Consider the following 19,225-nt stretch of genomic DNA (forward strand, 5'->3'; position numbering starts at 1 on the left):
TTATTGGCAAGAACATGGTTTGATAGATCTCAAATTTAGAAGATTATGGTGATTTTTACAAGGTTTATAAAGCTCATTTGAAGTATGTTTGGACCATCTTTCTCTTTCAACCGAAAAGCCCTAAATTTCTGATTTTTGTCGATTTTTCCCAAATTAGTAACTGATTCTTGAGATTCTTCTTATATGTTGGATTGGATTCACTTTGTTCAACTCCTCATAGAGTTGTTTCTAGAAGAAAAAGGGATTTTTAGGGGTTCTATTGATTTTTCATTGTGTGACTTTTCCCTTCTCTAACTGCAATTTAAATGAGTGAAATTGAAATTTTTCTGATTTTGTTTTCAATTTTCCTCATTTTCCCCCAAATTCGCAAATTAGAGTTTAATTGATATTATAATCAACCAAAACTCGTAACACACCTGCAAATGAAGGCTAAATAACCGTCGATTAATTTGGATTTTAGGGGAAAAAATATATTTTATTATTTTATTATATTTTTAATTAAAACATTTTGTTCTATAAATTCAAAACCCTCTGTCAATTTGCAGATCAACTTCCAACATGTCCAATTAGATTTTTTCATACTCTAATTGCAATTTTAAAAGGGTGAAATGCGGGAAATTTTCCCCGTTGTCTTCAAATCTCCAAATCAAATGTTGAAATCCATGATTGAGCATACAAAACATGTTAAATTATGGAATTCCATCTTCATTTTGCTGATTCCAGGATTACAGTTAAAATAAATAAATAAACAAAATCTAACAGTTTGAAATTTGGGTCCGCCCACTGTCTGATCTCAATTTCCGTATGAAAATCTGGTTGTTTCTTCAAAAAATGGAAGGGGGTTGATCGGAATTGCCTCAAGAATGGATTACAAGCAAAAGATTTGAGGAAGAACGGAAATTTTTAGGATTTTGGGGGATTTTGTTTTTTTTGAGAAAAACAGAAGCGGACTATCGGTCGGGAAAGTATCAATGAAATTATAATGTATCATCGATACCATGTAGTATATAACATGCGATATTTTGATAATATCGCATTGTTTCAACATGTTGCTGATATGATGTGATATTTCGTACAATATCCAGAAGTCTATAGACTTCCTGGCTGTTTCGTATCAGTGTAACTTGATACCATAGTATCAGCCAATATATCGGCCGATACTATCGATATTGCAAATGCTGGTCACCACCTCTCGAGAAAGTGCATACTCCATTTGAGTTGGAATCCCTCGAAACACTGGGAAAGGAACCTTTTGACTCCACCTCGCTCTAACCCCTTTACTTAATTAGTTGGTCTCTACAAATAACCCTCAAATGAGGTCGTGATGCAGCCAAGATGGGTTCGATCAGCAGTGGACAATTGTATCCATCCATGAGCCCTTCTCATGTTTGGTCCAATTAATGATTTTGGTTTGTTTAAGTGTCTAGATCTTGGGAGCGAATTAGGTGAGACCCTGGATCTATCGAGTTGGGTGGGATCCTTGACTGTGGGGCTCACAGTGATGTATGTGCCTTAAATCCACACCGTCCAACCATTTTGAAAGCTCATTTTAGGGCATGATCCTAGAAATGAAGCTGACTCAAATCTTAGGCGGACCACACCACAAGAAACAGTGATGATTGAATCCCCTCCATTAAAAACTTCATGGATTCCACCGGAATGTTTATTTTCCATCCAACCTGTTGATAAGGTCACAAACACCTAGATGAAGAGACCACACAAATATCATCTTGATCCAAAGCTTTTGTGGCCCACAGGAAGTTTTTAATGGTCAATCACCACTGCTTCCTGTACTATGGTACATCTGGGATTTGGAACTAATTCCTTTTTTGGACCATGCCCTAAAATGAGCTTTCAATACGGATGGACGGAGTGGATGTAGTCACATACATCACAGTGGACCCCACAATCAGGGGTACCACCCACCTCGGTGGATCTACAGTCTCACCTAATCCACCCCCCTAGACCTTAGGGTTTGTTCTTCTTCTTAGTATCATAAGTCAATTTTAGCGGTCATACGAGAACCAAACATGAGGTGTGTAGAGTGCGCATGGTTGGCCTTTTCTACGTCTTTGATGTCTCTCAGACTTTCTCTAGACACCGTTCTTGTGCCCCGTCAGGATTTTAACTACATGATTGCTACTGTAGTTGGCCTCAAGAGATTCAAAATCCAAATGTGCATTTCTTTCTTCCAGTCAATGTCTCTTCCCTATTCCTTAGTTTGCCCATTACTCCGTTAACATTAATTCAACTGCTTTTGCCCTTCCTGGGTCTTTGGATTGTCAGTTTCACCTTTTGTCGAGTGATCATTGTTATTTTATGATTATCACAAGATTTTATTAGCGTAAAAGGACAAAGATACAAAGAAGCAATGTTCGAAATATCGATATCGCTTTATATATCGCATCCTTGGGATACAGATGTGTATCGGTTATCGCATGGGATATATCGTTTCTATCGGCTAATTTATCTCATTTTTTGGGAAACGTGGGGAAACATTGGGAAAATAGTTGAATTTTTCGATAAAACTTCATGGATTGTTAAAAAAAGACCTTGATACACACTTTTAAATCATAACGTGTCAAAAAAGAAGTGCACATAATAGGTTTCTTTCGTAGAGGGTCCTAAGCTATGTGTTGTTTAACTGAACTATGCAACCATACGCAAATTGAATGCATAAAGAGTGTACGTTATGATTATTTCATCAAACACTCCTAAATACTTCGAAATTAGTCTCTCAATTGACGGCTGGTAGAAGGGAAATTTCTCTCTCTCTCTCTCTATATATATATATATATATATATTAATATGTGGGTGTTGCGTGTTTCCGCAGGGATTAGTCTTGCTTCCAAAATGAGGTGGGGACACCCTGTGTCTTCAAAATAATAATAATAATAATATTTTATTAAATTTTAATTAAAAATTATTTTTATTTTTTGAAAATTGATAAGAACTTAACAAATCAGTATATCAGCCTCATACATGCTTGATTTCATGTTTGGAGTGCAACTTTGCAAGCAATTTGGGAGAAATTGGGGAAAGTTAGAAATTTCCTCAATTTTCCTCAAATTGGACCACCCACACTCATATTTCAAAATTAGAGTGTACGTGATGAGCATTTCATCAAATACTCCCAACACTTCAAAATTAGTCTCAATTGATAGCTGGTTGAAGGAAAATTTCAGAAAATAAATAAATATGGAGAACATGAAGAACCAATGGATATCGAATCAAAGCTCCAACTCCATGATTTTTCATGCAAAACATGAAGAACCAATAGATTTGTAACCATTTGACACTGATTTAATATAATTTCAACAACAAAAAAAAAGGATCGGAAATTGAAAATGCTCACCACATCGAACATGTGGGATACATCGGCACTACCTATGCGTTTCATATCGCACCGGTGGGATACAAGATATATCGTGGGATATATCAGCCAATATCGTCGATATTTAAAACATTGAGAAGAAGCACTAAAAAGGACACAACAGTAAATACAGCAGAAGCAAAATCAAATGAAAGCAACAAAGAAAACAGCACCACACATCAAATGTGTGCCCGCATTACAATCAGATAGCAATAGATAAATTCTCCCTTGAGAGGACTTCCTTAGCTTAGGTATCCACATCTTCATTTGCATCCTTGAGTACATCAGAGAATGAAATGGGTCTGCCAGCACAAAGATCGAGTATCTCTTCCATTATGTATGCAACAGACCATGGACCTTGTCTTGTCATCATTGTTGACTGGATTGATTATTGCCATGGTACAGGAATGAGTACATGGTATGCTAGGGGTAGGATCATGTGGGTTGCATACCTACATTAAGTGTATGCAATGTAGTTTTATTTATGAATTCATTTTGCATTTTCTATTGGATAAGTCAAATTTATAAATTGGCATTCTACATATAAATTTGCACTGCAAATTAATGGGTATTAAGAGTGAGGATACTAAGAATTGGGTAGCTAAAAATAGGTCCAGAATGCAAATGACCCATAATCTGGATCGCATGATTCAGATCTGAAAATGTAGGGGTATTGGTGATTTAGGCAGAAAAAAATGTGTATTGACGATAGGTCACTTGTTATCTGTTATGTTGCATGCTTTTTTCACCTTGGCTCAATAAATACTTCAGCCACTGTTTCAGAAGAAAAGAAAAAGTATTTCATTGCTCTGTTGCAATTGAGAAGCATGAAATGTGCCTTTCCTGAGGAGCGCAGTTTCCACGATAAAACTTCTGCTTAACTGCTTATATGACTGGAACTTGTAGTTTATTTTCTCATTCCTGTGAACCAGTTTTCATATCCTTTTTTTTTTCTCCAAAAAAAATGTCCTTTTGTTTTTCTGTTAGCCTGCGTTTCTACTTATTCGTAAGATCGACATGTAGAATCCAAGGAAGGAGGTCAATGCAATGTTGAAGAAGGAAGCAAATTATTTCGGTGATATTGTGATTTTGCCCTTCATGGACCATTATGAGCTCGTGGTTCTTAAAACAATTGCCATCTGTGAGTATGGGGTGAGTTCACTTTATGTTTCTTACATGTTCGGTGCATTTTACTTGTTAAGATGTTTATTTCATCCAAGAGATGCGAAGGCTACTCGTGAGAGTGGGCTGCTCATTCCCAATGTGGCACCTTGTTCAAGATCTGGGACATTCATCAAGTGGACCTATAGTTGCATGAAATGTGAAGCTATGTGGCAACAGATTCAGGTATGGGAGCAGGGAAGCGTCTGTCTCAAAATGTTATCAAGTCTAAACTGCTATGAGGCGGGAGCGCGCACCTAATTAGAAGGATCCTGGAGCTAAGGGTGGACCCCAGTGCCCATGGCTATGGCCCATCAGGTGTGGGACTTGTGTATGAAAAATTGGACTTTTAAAGAGAATGACTTACCATCCACATTTGAATTATACAGGTGTGCCCCACCTGGTGACTGGACCAACCTGAAATTCTTGCCTTGTCACATATGCTGGGTTCACCCGCTGTAAAGCCTCGCTCAACTAGCAGGCATATGCCATGTTGGGATGTGCGGGGAAGTTAGGAATATCCTAATCCCATGAGTAACCTTAGCAGCGCTCTTGATCCAAACATGGGGTTGGCACCTCCCTTGGTACCTGTTGTATACTTGCTAATCCTACCTTCTGCAGGTTCACAACTTGAGTGCTGCATACATTATGAAATGTGATGATGACACATTTGTTAGGGTGGATACTGTATTGAAAGAAATTGAAGGTATCTCTCCCAAGAGATCGCTTTATATGGGTAATCTTAATCTCTTGCATCGGCCACTCAGAAATGGAAAATGGGCAGTCACATACGAGGCAAGTCACTGCTTTTGTAGCGGGTTTTGGAAATTAACCTGAATAGTGTGATGTTCTCTTCTGTTCTCAGAAATGCTTGAAAAAGAGTTTACCTCCTCTCTTATTAATGAATACATCTTTTTCTACTTTTGGTAAAAACAAGAAAGTGAACTGTTTCTATTGGGCCAATATCCAAAAGTAGAAAATAGGCGTGTATATCTAAGAATGGAGTACACCTCATTTTCCTAAGAAACATCATCTGTTGGTTTTTTTTTTGTTTTTTTTTTTCCAGCTGTGAAGTAAGAATACAGTGTGAGAGACTATTTCCTTGGTCTTCAGAGATTATCAGATTTTGTTATTCTAAAGCATCATTGCATGCTTGAAACAGGAATGGCCAGAAGAAATTTATCCACCTTATGCGAATGGACCTGGATACATTATTTCAAGCGACATTGCAACATTTGTTCTCTCTCAACATGTCAACCATAGCCTAAGGGTTTGTTTCTATAATAAACCCATTTCGTTTAGGAGCCCTGCTATAATGACACTCGCACTAATCCTTCCAAGGACTCAGGACCTTGTATGCACTGCCAATTTGCTGCGCTTGCTCGATCCAAGCCACTCATCGGAGTGCCCCTATGATTTAACCCTGGGCCCAATGGTTAAAATAACTGATGAGTGGCCCAAATTCAGCATTCATGTGTGGCCAATTGGATTGGGGTCAGAACAATTGTGAGGGGCCTGCCCAATGAGCAGCTTGGATCTCACATGTTGGCACACGTGAGTTGTGTCCCTTTGGCGTTGCTGTCTTATTTATCATGTGAAACGTTGTTTGTTTCTCCCCTTTTGAGGTTGGAATGTGTTGGTTGATGCAGTTGTTCAAGATGGAGGATGTGAGCATGGGAATGTGGGTGGAGCAGTTCAACAGCACAAACAACGTTCAGTACTCCCACAGCTGGAAATTCTGTCAGTATGGATGCATGGAGGACTATTACACCGCTCATTACCAATCTCCGATACAGATGATTTGTTTGTGGGACAAGCTGGCGAGAGGTCGGGCCCACTGCTGCAACTTTAGATGACAGCATGTGTTCCAGCAATCAGGCCAGAGTTTTTTTTCTTTTTCTCTTTTCTTTGGCCATTCTCATTTCTCTGTAGCATTGTAACATTCAATGCCAATTTTGGAAATCAGAAGATGGAAGAGCGTCTTGTATTCAGAGCGGTGTATCAATCACGGCTGCGGATCATTGCCAATTTCCAAGTTCGACTGCAATTCCAGCCACCCTGTAAAAGTAAAAATGTATACCGCGCGGTCTTGATCCATTTGTTGTTTGCATTGTTGCTTGCTTGTGGAGTTGAATTTTACATCCCCCTTATGTGGGACCCATAGTTCTGTTATACAGTCCATTCTTATTTGCACCACCATGGATGCATGAGCACCCAAAAATTGCATAGAATTAGATGTTATCATACAAGGCTGCAAGCTCGGTTATCATACAGCCAACTGGCTGTAGGTGATCAGTTCTGTTCCGTTGAATGTGGATTGTTTAGGGCTGTTGTTTGTCCAGGTCAAGCTGGTTGGCAATAGGCATGTTTATTAAACAGGCCTGAAATTCAAGGCCGTGGCCCCCTAGAAATTGGGATCAAACCTTATATCCTGTCATTTTATTGTACAAATGGATTGGGTCAGGTCAAGGGGTTCCCTGACCCGACCCATTTGATTGAGAAATGACTGTTAGAATTTTCGCCCCAAACCCAACCCATGAAAATTCAGGATAGTTCTTGGTAAAGGTGTATATATATATATATAAAGAGCTAACCTAACCTATTATCTCATGGATCAAGTTTGGTTCAGGTACAAAAATTGCAAGTTTTCACATGTAATGTACCAAATATGTTAGTTGTATCAAGGATTAAATGAAATGAGATTCAAGAGCATGCTTGTTTGAGAGGTCATTTGCAATCAATGCTCTCTAAGGTAACTTCACAACGCAATTTCCTACAGAACCCAAGAGGTCCTAATTGAATTTTCAACTTAGGATGGGTTTTACCATCATCCATTGGATCTCATTCAAGAGTTCCTAACCTTTAATTGCTGTAGGTAATGTTAGTAGTCATTTGGGTGGGAGTTGGGAGGAATTGGGGTAAGAGCTGTTTGGATGGGAGTAAATGGAGGTAAAAGGAATTGGGAGTAAATGGGGCTAATTTATAATCACAAGAGAGACGGAAAGTACATGAGGTGAAATGAATTTTTGGGCTCCCCAAGAGAGTCACACAAGTAAATAAAGGTGTTGCCAGTCACATGTCTACCACACATATGGCATATTGATGATGCTCCAAAACAATCTAATTATTGGCTAAATCACTAAAATAACACCAATAGATTGATCCAAATTATTCAAACATTGGCAAGTTCTGTTTGTGAACCTTACTTTTGTAGACAAGTTACAATCATTTTATCAAATATCACATATATATATATACTAATTTTGAATATTAAACTGATTTAGAATATCAAATATGCTTTTGTGAATATATTAAAAAATTCTAATGCATTCCAATTCCTCCCATTTACTCCCATCCAATGAGAGTATTTGGATTTCACTTGAAATGAGAGTAAATGTGAAATGAATTACATTTACAAGCTCCCAAATGACCCCTTAATTATTAACCAAATATTTAGACTTTCCTATACATTTATTAACTACTCTTACAAGGTTTGCATTGGGTCCAGGCCTGATTTGAATCTAAGTCAGATCCATTTTAGGGTGGCCCATATTAGACCATATAGGAATTCCGGTCAAAGTTCTAGACCAAGAGCTGCTCCATCTGTCCAAATTTTGGGGCGCTCACTTATTGTTACGCCCACCCAACCCAATTTGCATCCCTACTGAGATTTGTCCTAGAACAAATCCCTTTCCCGGCCCTATAGCCATTCCTTTATTTTTATCTTCTCAATCTATCAATTTGCAGACCATGGATCCAAGGGTTTGGAATCCCCCATTCAGGTAGATTTTTGGGGTACAATTCATACATGGAGAGGCCAGTCAGATCAACGGTTCAGATTAGCAAGCTATGCACCCCATTTGCACTTGGTAAGGGAGGAAACACAACCTCAGCCCAAGGAGATAGCTTATGAACTTTGAGTTTTTCACCCCAAGAATATTAGTGCATGATATAAGTTTCAAACTCAGAAAAAAGATCCAAGATCTCAGCATGAATCATGAGATACCATCCTTGCACATATACATTATATTCAGATAAACTCTCCTAAGAAAGCCTTCACAACCATGCTGTGCTCTTTACGAGTCAAGGCTCTGGAGTCTGCAGGCAGCAATGGAGTCCAGTATCCATGAATGACCAGCTACTTTGGCTCCCATCACATTCGCAAGAGTCTGTGCTTCGGCCCTTCTGCAGCTGAAAACCATAGCATTTTTGCTGGAATCACCATTTTCGAGGTGCTCAAGGCTATAGATTATGAAGGTTGTCGATGTGGGGGATTCATTCAGCAATCTCTCTTGATCTCTTGAAATGGGTTTCCTTTGTAGAACGGTTCCTCCTCCCGCGACAACAAGATCCTGCAAATAGCCTTTGTAGGATGGCACAAATTCTCCAGCAAAATAGAACTTGAAGGCATTGAAAAGCTTTGGCTCCTGTAAGCGAAAAAGAGTACATGTTCAAGAAAAGATAAAGAGTTTATACATCAAGAGAAGATCGAATTCAACTAGATACATTGTTGCTTCTTTGGATGTGAATGGTCCAATCATTGATCCAGCCCAATCGTTAGATGCCACCATGCACAATCACACCAGCTGGATAATCTTAATCATATCAATGTCAGCCTTTCTGTTGAAAACATGCACTTTCCAAGCCATGGTTTGATTGTTATTATTGCCCAATGAATCTTGAGACTCATAGGAATCCAGTAAAGGGTCCACTGAATGAGTAATCTTAACTGTTCAATGTGCAGGTTATTGATAGAGTAGCTAAAATTGTGCAATCAGTGATGATTTTTGTATGGTGGCCTATCAAGTGTGCTGGTCTGAGCGAACAGTCCAGATCAATGATTGGAGTGTCCAGGTCCCTGAATGCAGCTTTAGTTGCATCAACCATTTTCTCAGCTAGAAAAGCAAATTTCACATATCACATTCATGTTTGTGTGTTTATCTTCACAGTTGTTAATGATCACAAACTAATTATTTCCTAAGATTTTTTAGGGTGCATTTGGTTGCACCAAATTAGATTGATTAATCATGAAATATCATGATATTTGGTGCAACCAAAACGCCCTAAACAAAACTAAATGGTTTTGCAGCTGAATGTGTTCAGTTCATTTCTGAAAGATTAAAGTATTACTAAACTTTCAATTAAATAACAGCCACACTTTCTAAATAGCCACTATATTCTCAAAAAGAGCTGTTCTACACACCAGACGCTTTAATAGCGCCTCAGTAGAAACAGCCATTATTTTCTCGTGGACTTGACTTTTCCATTTTATAACAGCCATTATCATTACATAATGCTGATGCCGTTCTACTACCATTACAAGGTCAAACTGCTGTTTTTCAAACCCTGTTTAGATCTTAAAAGAAGAGAACGTGACCTTGTTCATGACTCGTTGTCTTCCACGTTTCGGGCCATCCTGGACTCCATGGACATCAACATGGATCTCATATTGTTCCTCAGGCACAGGTTCCATGGCCATCATGCAGGCTTTAATCCCTGCACCACAGAAACAAACCGTTTGAATATGTTATTAAGCAAAACTCTCAACCATGCCGTTCTGTGGACACTCACTAAAGTAGGATTACCCCCACACAATCGAATATGACATGTGAGAGATCTGTGCAGCTAGTCATGTGGGGTCCACTAGTTACATACCATGGACCAAAAAACAAGCTGATCCACACATCAGGTAGGCCTGTGTAAATGTCACATGGATGATAGCCAACTCTTTATCCATTTTCTTGCACACATGCAACCTACTTGATCATTGGATCGGTCTAATTTCGAGGACACCCGATCAACATAAAAATTTCATACATGTGCCACATTTCCACGTGCTGAGAGTAGGATCTATGTTCAAGGATAGACAAATATTGCTAACAAATGAATCAATTCATCAGTGAAGCATTTTGGATCATCGCTGCTTACAGTCAATCCTCAATATCCATTTTCCTTCCAAGATACCCATAAAAAATTTGATGGTCCTTCTGCATGCTCCATTCTCATCCGTTGATGCAATGATGTGGGTGACCGTAGAGTTCCATGTCTTTGACAGTGAGACACCTGCCAACTTCACGAACTTCGAAATAATTTCCTGCAGTTCCATACTTTTTGGTTTGAGAAAATTCAGGTTTGAATGATTTGCATTTTGTTAACTGCTCTACTCAAAAAGATTCATTTTACCTTCTCTGCTACTGTAAGAGCTGAGCAACAGATAACCCATTTGCTAGGTGACCCAGAAGGCCATTTCCACGGCCTGTTCATTTTCAGACCTGGATGAACTATCTCCCTTGCTCGAGATCCTCTGAAAGTTTCAGATTAGTTACAAACAAGGCATAATACCATACAAGAGAAAACATATAACGTTCAGTTGAGCATTGCTACGCCCAACAGCCTGTACAGGTGTGCCCCACCTGATAATACAAATCATTCCTACAGTGCTGGATCAGAGATCCCAAAAACCCACCAATCAAGTGATCCCCAGTTGTCCAATTGGAGCTCTGGTAAATGTCATGCATTGGTTATACTTGTTCATATTCATTTGATGGCTAGGATCATTCGACAGTGGAGACGTGAGAGCATGGTCCATCAAATGATGGGGCCAGTCAGATCAACAGCTTAGGTTGCCCAAGGCAGGCTCCATGTGTACCACTGCTGGGTCAAACCAATAAACATTGTTTCTTTCAATTAAGCACCATGTATTTCCACATTTAATGCAATAGCATTAAAATCAAAGAGAATAATTCAAACACACAATTCCAGAACAAACCTCTTTTTTCTTTCCCTTTGATTCCCAGAAATTTCATTTGGCAATCTCAATGACAAATGAAGTGGGCATAGCATCACAAAGTTCTCCTGCCATAAAATGAAAAAGAAAATATGAAAACATTTCATCCCCACCAGAACTCTACTAATCAAAATTTCAAATGTTGAGTCCAAAACCAACGATTTGTAATCACTTACAGTATCCCACCGACATTCCCGTGTCAACTTCGCACAAGGAACGTGAAAGCTCTTGCGGCAACTCTTCTCATAGCAACCAAGCGAGGCTCCCTTGATTCCACAGCAGCTACATTTGATCCTTCTACTTCTTGCTAATTCAGCTTCAAGATTGATTGCAGTATCATCTTCAAAGAACACATTAGGAGCCCTGTATTTACAGAAATATTGCATCTACGTAACACTCCATATAAAGAAAGACAGTTCAAACACTACACATTCATTGCATCTGAGTCCTGTTGGATATACCAAAATCACAAATGGAACAGATATTTTTAGCAGTCAGATTGTGATCAGTGCAAGGAATAACATTATGTTAGATAGCATTTTCGTAGTTCAAAAACCTGATAATTCGAATCGACTCGATGTTCAGCCAGGTTGGGTTGACTCAAAGACTCAACACAATTCGACTCAAAATGATATTTGAGTACTATTATAAAAAACAATAAAAATGCAATAAACATTTAAAATAGTTATATCCAAATAAATAATTTAGTGCAGAAAATTGACCAACAATTCAGCAATTGCCCTGCTAGTAAAGAGCACTGCTCCTCTTCAAAGAAGTTTGGGGTATGATTTGTATGAACCTCAGTTCACTATCACCATTTTGTTTTCAAAAAACAGTTTCACAAGGCAAGTGACAAGGTTTGAATCACAGCGAGTCACATCAAGTCAACTGAGTCATTGAGTCGACTCGATGAGTCTACCAGAGTTGTAACCAAGTCACACCCAGATCCCAGTTTCACAGCAACTCAACTCAAAACTCGGCCGTCGAGTCGGCAAGTTTTTAGAGCTATGCCATTTTTCAGCCTTCCCTGAGCTGAGGTGTTGGATATTGATTTCTGCAGAAAAGCTATCCACCCAGCTGACTTTCTGGGACATCAGAAAGCAGCCTAATATCAACAGCAAAAGGGTTTTACTTTTCTGGGAATACAAACCATTCGGTGCAGTTTCTGTGTGAGTGTATGACATTGGACCCTCCATTGTAATCTGCTGCCACCAACTTCCCATTGAAATAATGCAACATCTTTCCTGAAGCCTGCAGTTTTGCATTGAAGATTGGAATTCTCATTCAACAACAGAAGTGAAGTCAAAATAAGATACTTGACAGGTAAGAAGAAGACAATATCAATGGCATTACCTCTGAGTCATCGCAAGACTGACAAAAAGCACACTGAATGTGACTGCTAATGGTTTTGCATTTTTGGAGCAAATGGACCTTAGCAATGGGAAGAACCTTGGCAGTTTTTGTGATGCCTCCCCCTCCAATCTCAACATTTTCTTGTTGTTCTATGATGATACGGTTTTCCTTTTCCTCATCCATGTTGGAAATGAGTGGAACTCTCTTGGAAACTTCACTTGTGCAACTTTTCAATCTCTTCACCTTGGTTGATTTTCTAACACCATTTCTCTCAACTTTGGCTTCTATATTCTTAATACTTTTTACAGTTTTCCCCCCCAAATCTAGAGCTTTGTCATTTTCAATTTCCTGGCATGATAAAACAGGCAACCCCATCTCCATGTTGTCGTGATTTCGATTTTTGGTTCCTTCAAGATCATTAATAGGAACTTCTTTGAGTACTTTCACTGCAGTAGTGTTGACAATTCGGTTTACTGATCTTCTCACATGCTTTCTCTTGAATTCGCGGATAATTTTCTTATCACTTCTTTCAGGTTTGTTTCCTACATCCACAGCTTTGTCATTTTCAGTTTGGCGGCATGACAAAACAGGCAATTCAATATACAGCTCTATGTTTCCTTTATCATGGCCACTTTCTTCGCAAGATTTTATAGAAGCCTCTTCAAGTGCTTCACCTGTGGCAGCATCATTGACTTGGGTCATCAATATGCTCACACGCTTTCTCTTTGAATGGCTGCTGCCTTTTTTACTGCTCTTGCCAGCTTCTCTTCCTGTATTTAGACTCTTACCATTTTCACTACACTTGTTCTCGTTCTTTTGATTTGGATCTCCTGGTATTTTTCCACAACTTGTAGGAAGTTCTCCAAGGATTGCATCTGGAACAATATCAGTCCTGTCTGTTGTTGTAGTTACATTCTTCCTTTTGATTTTTCTGCTTGGTCTTTTTCCCTTCTTGATGCTTTTCTTTCTAGCATGTTTAGCATTTCCACTTCCATTTTTCTGGGATGATAACACAGGCAACTGCATATCCATGTTCGGATTTCCTTGCTCAAGATTCGCGCTTTTCACTTTATCAGAAGTCAGTATTTCGTCATTAGTAACTGCAGTCTCAATCTGTGAGGCTGCCTCATGTTCCTTCTCTTGAATTCCATCCAATGTATGTTTATCTGCACTCTGCATTTCATTTAATTTCATATAAATAACTCTAAAATGAAGACAACCAAACACATTAGTTTGCAGTTTGCAGAGAATACAGGCAGTGAGAAAAGAATTTATAGTATGGTGGAGAGCAATTATTTATCCTTGTCCCAAGTATATATCTATAGAATCCTGTGGTCCTCAGTTTATACAAGTGGGGCGCATTTTTTTTCAACCAAAAAAATGATCTGATGGACCCCACCACAGACAGAACATGCCCCAAAACCTCCAAAAACTATAAGATTCTAACCATTTATTAGGCAGCATGCAAATGGACATTTAGGAGAGAAGTACAGCAACAGCCCACATTCAACAAAGAAAGGCCAGAGATTGAATGTCTACAATCTTCCAATCTGGAAGATTTTTGGGTCTCAGTCATCCAAGTGAGACCAATTAGATCGATGGTCTGGACAACTGAACCATGAGCCTCACATGTAGAAACTGAGAGATAAAGCATATTATACATGTTATGGTCTCAGATCAAGGATCATTACATTCCTCTGAAAATAACAATACCTGTGTTTTCATGGGTGTAGAACAAAGTTCAGGAGAGCAAGCTCTTTGTGTCCATTCAAACATCTCACTGTCGAAAACATCTGCGGCTTTGGATTTACTGCCAGCTTCCCCCTTCACAAAGTAAATAAAAGATATAAGAACCCTGAATTCAATTGAAATTATGGATGTTTGGATGCATTGTTCAATTGAACTGCAATTAAAATAATTAGTCCATCAGAGAGGCAACAATCAAATTGCAATTAGCTTCATATTCATTTTGAGGGAGTACGCTCCAAATCACCATAATGTTACTTTCACGTCAAACTTGAAAGGAGTCTTAACTTTAATTCAGGGGCTATTCCCAGTACCAATGCTAAAACTGGTAACTGCAATTAGGCCATTTTCTCTTCATTGAACTAAGCATCGTAGTTGAATAGTTCATCCAGACAAATCATACATACTTACAGTTGGTGTCATTGTAATCGGACTCTCATCATCTGAATCCTTGATATCACTAAACGTAGGAGCATTACGTGGTGGTGTGTACGTGAGATGATCACCATCTGTTTGCGTTGGAGTCAGGTTCTCCATGGCTTCATCCTCATCAGCCTCTCTCAACCAGAAGAAAGGCTTAAACATAGGCTCTCCCATTTCATTAAAAGCAGGCTTCTCCTTTAATACAAATGAACTGCCTTGCTTACATCCGTTTCCTGCAGACATACCACATTCTCTTTTGACTTCATGCTTAGTACTTTGATCTCCCATACTTGAAACTTTGTCAGGCCTCATTGGCGTCTCGGACAGAGGACTGAGTGGAACCTGAACCCTTTTCTTAGCTGGAAACGAAGGTTTTGCTGATGGACCAGAACTAGAGATTCTCACATTGGCTTTATCCAATTCTTTCAATGCTTTTCGCTTCTTTGACTTTTGTGGCCGAGGTTCATCAGTTTCTGCTCCACAAGGACTGCTGCCACCTTCACCTTGGCTTTGTCCTTCTATTGGCAGGATAGATCAGAAATGCAACTAAAATTGTAATAGAATGCCAAGCTATGTTACCTCAAAAAACAAACTGGTACATGGCAATGAAATGGTGCTTTAATGAGTTTCAAGATCCAAATCATGATCAGGTGGGCCCCACTATGTATGCACTGTCACGCAAGAATCAGTCCAGTCCACTCTTCAGATGGGGAAAAATGCATGAAACAACAGCTAGAGAAATCTCAGCTCTGTCTTTTGCTATCAATTTGCCTTTCGCTGTGAATTACTAGATGAGTGGACCAGCCTATTCTTTTGGACCCACCTGATGGATGGCATAGATGTTCCAAATACATGCCAGATTGGTACACATGGCAGCACATGGACTACAATTTACCCAGATATGGCATTAGCAAACCTGGCTCATATTTTGCATTTTAATATTTTTACATAAGGTACCTGATTTTTTGGTTGGAGGTGCAGCCTGAGTGACAAAGATATTGATTCCTGAAGCAGCTTCCATGCTCTTGTAAATGCTTACCAAGTTGTCCATGTGAGGAGCAGCTCGGACCTCTGTGACCAAAATCAGTTTTTTATTTTTATTTTTTTTATGGCCAAAGAAATAAAATTCATTTACACCACAAAGAAATTACAAGTCACAAGGTCCGCAGCATCAAGAACTAAGAAGCACAATTCCAAGAAAGAAAGCCTTCATAGCCCATGAAATCTTCTACAATCAGAACTGTCGTCAGCATCCAAAAATGAGGAGAGAAGTGTCGTGAGACTGGGAATCACGTTAGTGGTATTCTCTTCCTAACCATAGGATTTTCTTGGAGTTTTCTTCTATTTTCTCCAATGTTTTGGTATGGGGTTGCTAATCCCCTTTTTATAGACTCAGATCCACAATTCTAATGGTAGAGTCCTCAATACCCCAAGGAGAAACGACCCACTCATGATTTGGAAACACTAATCCACATTGAGCTTTGATTTGAACAGTTGAAAATGGATTTTACAAAATAAATATCATTTATAATATTAAATTACGTTAAAACAAGTTTAAAGATCTGGATTAGTAGACCATTGTGGGGATTACGCGGGTCTACACTACAAATGGTCAGGATCAAGAGGGCCTCGTGGCCTTTGATCCAACATCCCTGCACCTCTATCAGCTACAATATTCCTACTAGACATCAAATTTGCTTTCTTTTCATCAGGAGATATGTCTGATAACAAAGATAATACAGAATCAGAATGTCATCTTAGCATGTCTGATATGCTGTCAGTACATTCTCACAGACAGATTTTGCAGGTGGAGTATTTAGTACATGCCACCATCCACATTTGCAGACTGTTGTAGATAGTTTTGCCTCTGCCAAAATAGGCATGGACCAAATCACATTCCATTCCATTCTTATTCCGGGTTACATCCAAACAGGCCCTAAGTATATAAAGCTGCATTTAGCATCTCACCAACTGACCCAGAAACCAGCCTAGTCTAGTAAGCCAGCCTCTCCATTGACTCTGCCGAGTCAAACCCAAAAATGAAAATGCCAAATCTTGAGTAGATACCAAGTCTTTGAACATCTTCCTTAGCAAATTAGTATGGGCAAAATAAATTCCTAGATTGGTAAGTGCCTCTTCGTCACTAAAATGTAATAATACCACTCTAAAAGACAGTAGCCAAAAACCACAATGATTACAAGCCACAACAGCATTTTAGTTTTCATCAATCCATTTTCTTGTTGTGACAATATTAAGATTATTTTTTTCACTGTGGTTTTCAGGACTTTCTTCTACTATGCGATGAAACTTGTCTGATGTGTCCGTAGAGACTCGCATGCATATCAGGCACCAACATGTCTTGGCAAAACTAACCAAACACGCCTAAACATGAGATTTCATTTTAAAAATATCAAATGTTTCCAAAGAGTCAAATATGAAATCAAAAGAAATTACAGGATTTTTTTACAACATGAAACCTCATAGACTATTTCTTTGAGAAGTTTTTGAAGTAGAGTATTTCCATGCAACATCAACCTGCCAACATTTCTTCATATGTTCAAACAAAAACAAACATCATACCTCTCCGGCGATACGGCACTTTACAAACAGGACAGTTCGACACAGATTTCATGGATTTTAGAATGCACAAGCTGGAAGGAAAAAAAAATGAATCAGCCTGGAATTTTCTCCTAGAAAATGGAAGAACATAAATGGAAGGAATGTCATCATACTTGCAAAACACATGATTGCATGTGAGCGAAATAGCTGAATTCAGTAGGCTCAAACTGCAGAGACAAAAAGAGCAATCACGGATATTAGAATTCTGTTCCAATCAATCTTCTTGCAGTTCTTTTTTTTTTTTTTAGATTTTGGCATTAAGATGTAGCATCTGTGACAGTAAGTGGCAGACCCAAAAGCAAATAAATGAGAATCTCAGCGTTGGACAGATATGAAAGAGGAAGACAAGAGACAAGAAAAAACAAAATCAAAATAATATCTACAAACCCAACAATGTAAATGAAAGGGAAAAAAAAAGGGATTGAAATTTGGTTTTTAAGGCAAAATAAATGAAGCCAAAAATAATAAAATCAGGAATTATAAGTTGATGAACTCAGAAAGACGAGGGAATTTCAGAATTCCATTGCTGCTTTTAAAATAAAATTTTAGAAACCCAGAACAGACAAACAGAATTCTGAAGATTCAGATATCGTTTTTCAAACAGAAATCAATGGCTCTGCACAGGCACACACGTATAGATATCAAAATTTCAGCACCCAAAATTCTAAAATTGAAAATACGCAATCCAGAATCCAACTCCTAGGCACCAAGCCAGCACGGCATGCATACGAGATTGAGGCCATTTATCAAACAGATCATATGGTATATGTGGCCCTGCCCAAAATAAGGCCAGCACACTAATCAGATGGGCCACACTTGTAGATCGAATGCGAAAAATCAGTTAATGTCTTTTAACCATTCAGTTCTTCCATACGAGTGTGGCCCACCCAATGGCTGCAACCTCCTGGATTTTAGACTAGGGCACATCCATGACAGTGCCCGACTGATGAACGGCTCAGATCTTTCATAGTAACCTTAGCAAGGCTCTTCAGATATACTCGTTGAAATGAAATCCACCAAACCCAACAAAGATAAAGAGTAATTTCAAAGGCTAAGATCGTTGCTATGGATATTACCAGATGGGGCATTTGAGCTCTCTACCCATCTTCTCTAAATGTGCGGAATCCGCCATCCTTATTCCTCTGCAGATCTTCTTCTTCTGCTGCTGCTGCTTCTGGCTGTTTGGTTAGAGAAATCTCAGAAGTGGAGAAATCGAATGAGAGATTGGATAAAGGAAAGAAGCGGATATTGGAATGGGTTCGAAGCGGAATAGAGAGAGAGAGAGAGAGAGAGAGAGAGAGAGAGAGAGAGAGACGCGGGAGATTTTGGATTTAAATCGGAAAACTTCGAATTATTTCATTTTTACCCGCCAAATTCTCTGCGCCTTATGTTTTGGAACTTTGAATGGTCAGTTTAAGCCTCATTTTGAAAATGGTGGTGACTCATCCTTCTTACGTGTGGCACTAACGTAAAACACTACAGACCGTCCAAATTGTGGGTCCCATTGTGGATGGAGCGCATCTCTAAGATCATACTGATCAAGGAATCTTAACCGTCCATTTAGTAGTTATAAACTGGATGGTTGATAGTAAAAATAGTGAGCGGTTTAAATTCGAAGGAAACAGTCCGTTGTTTAGCATTATATTATGGTGTAATTTTCCTTGATACTCCCCCGGCAGTCGGGTCAGATTTGAACGGTCTGGATTGACGTACGATAGTGCCATGTTTAAAGTTTAAGAATCACCACCTTTTCTAAATGGTTG

At 38.9% G+C, this 19,225-nt stretch overlaps 2 protein-coding genes across 3 annotated transcripts in view; one reads left to right on the forward strand and one right to left on the reverse strand.

Moving 5' to 3' along the window:
* Positions 1 to 6,838, forward strand: part of LOC131243385 (hydroxyproline O-galactosyltransferase GALT2-like) — a 37,514-nt gene extending 30,676 nt beyond the window's left edge. Inside the window, exons 4-7 of one of the 2 annotated variants that reach the window (XM_058242718.1) lie at positions 4,397 to 4,525; positions 5,156 to 5,329; positions 5,697 to 5,804; positions 6,184 to 6,838. In XM_058242718.1, coding sequence (XP_058098701.1) covers positions 4,397 to 4,525; positions 5,156 to 5,329; positions 5,697 to 5,804; positions 6,184 to 6,390 — 618 coding nt within the window. In that variant the 3' untranslated portion in view covers positions 6,391 to 6,838. The remainder of the gene's footprint in view (positions 1 to 4,396; positions 4,526 to 5,155; positions 5,330 to 5,696; positions 5,805 to 6,183) is intronic. The other variant, XM_058242720.1, reaches the window with a different exon arrangement.
* Positions 6,839 to 8,437: 1,599 nt separating this feature from the next.
* LOC131243392 (protein BREAST CANCER SUSCEPTIBILITY 1 homolog) lies at positions 8,438 to 18,747 on the reverse strand. Its single transcript, XM_058242732.1, has 14 exons — positions 18,539 to 18,747; positions 17,576 to 17,629; positions 17,424 to 17,494; positions 15,801 to 15,914; positions 14,832 to 15,361; positions 14,388 to 14,498; positions 12,675 to 13,847; positions 12,472 to 12,572; positions 11,498 to 11,684; positions 11,304 to 11,389; positions 10,718 to 10,838; positions 10,463 to 10,628; positions 9,912 to 10,030; positions 8,438 to 8,961 (listed from the first exon to the last, which is right to left on the reverse strand). The coding sequence occupies exons 1-14, from the start codon at positions 18,592 to 18,594 to the stop codon at positions 8,611 to 8,613; spliced, it is 3,240 nt and encodes a 1,079-aa protein (XP_058098715.1). The 5' UTR covers positions 18,595 to 18,747; the 3' UTR covers positions 8,438 to 8,610.
* Between the last annotated feature and the right edge of the window lie 478 nt (positions 18,748 to 19,225).

This window comes from Magnolia sinica, chromosome 1 (assembly GCF_029962835.1).
Source record: "Magnolia sinica isolate HGM2019 chromosome 1, MsV1, whole genome shotgun sequence".
NCBI classification, from domain to species: domain Eukaryota; kingdom Viridiplantae; phylum Streptophyta; class Magnoliopsida; order Magnoliales; family Magnoliaceae; genus Magnolia; species Magnolia sinica.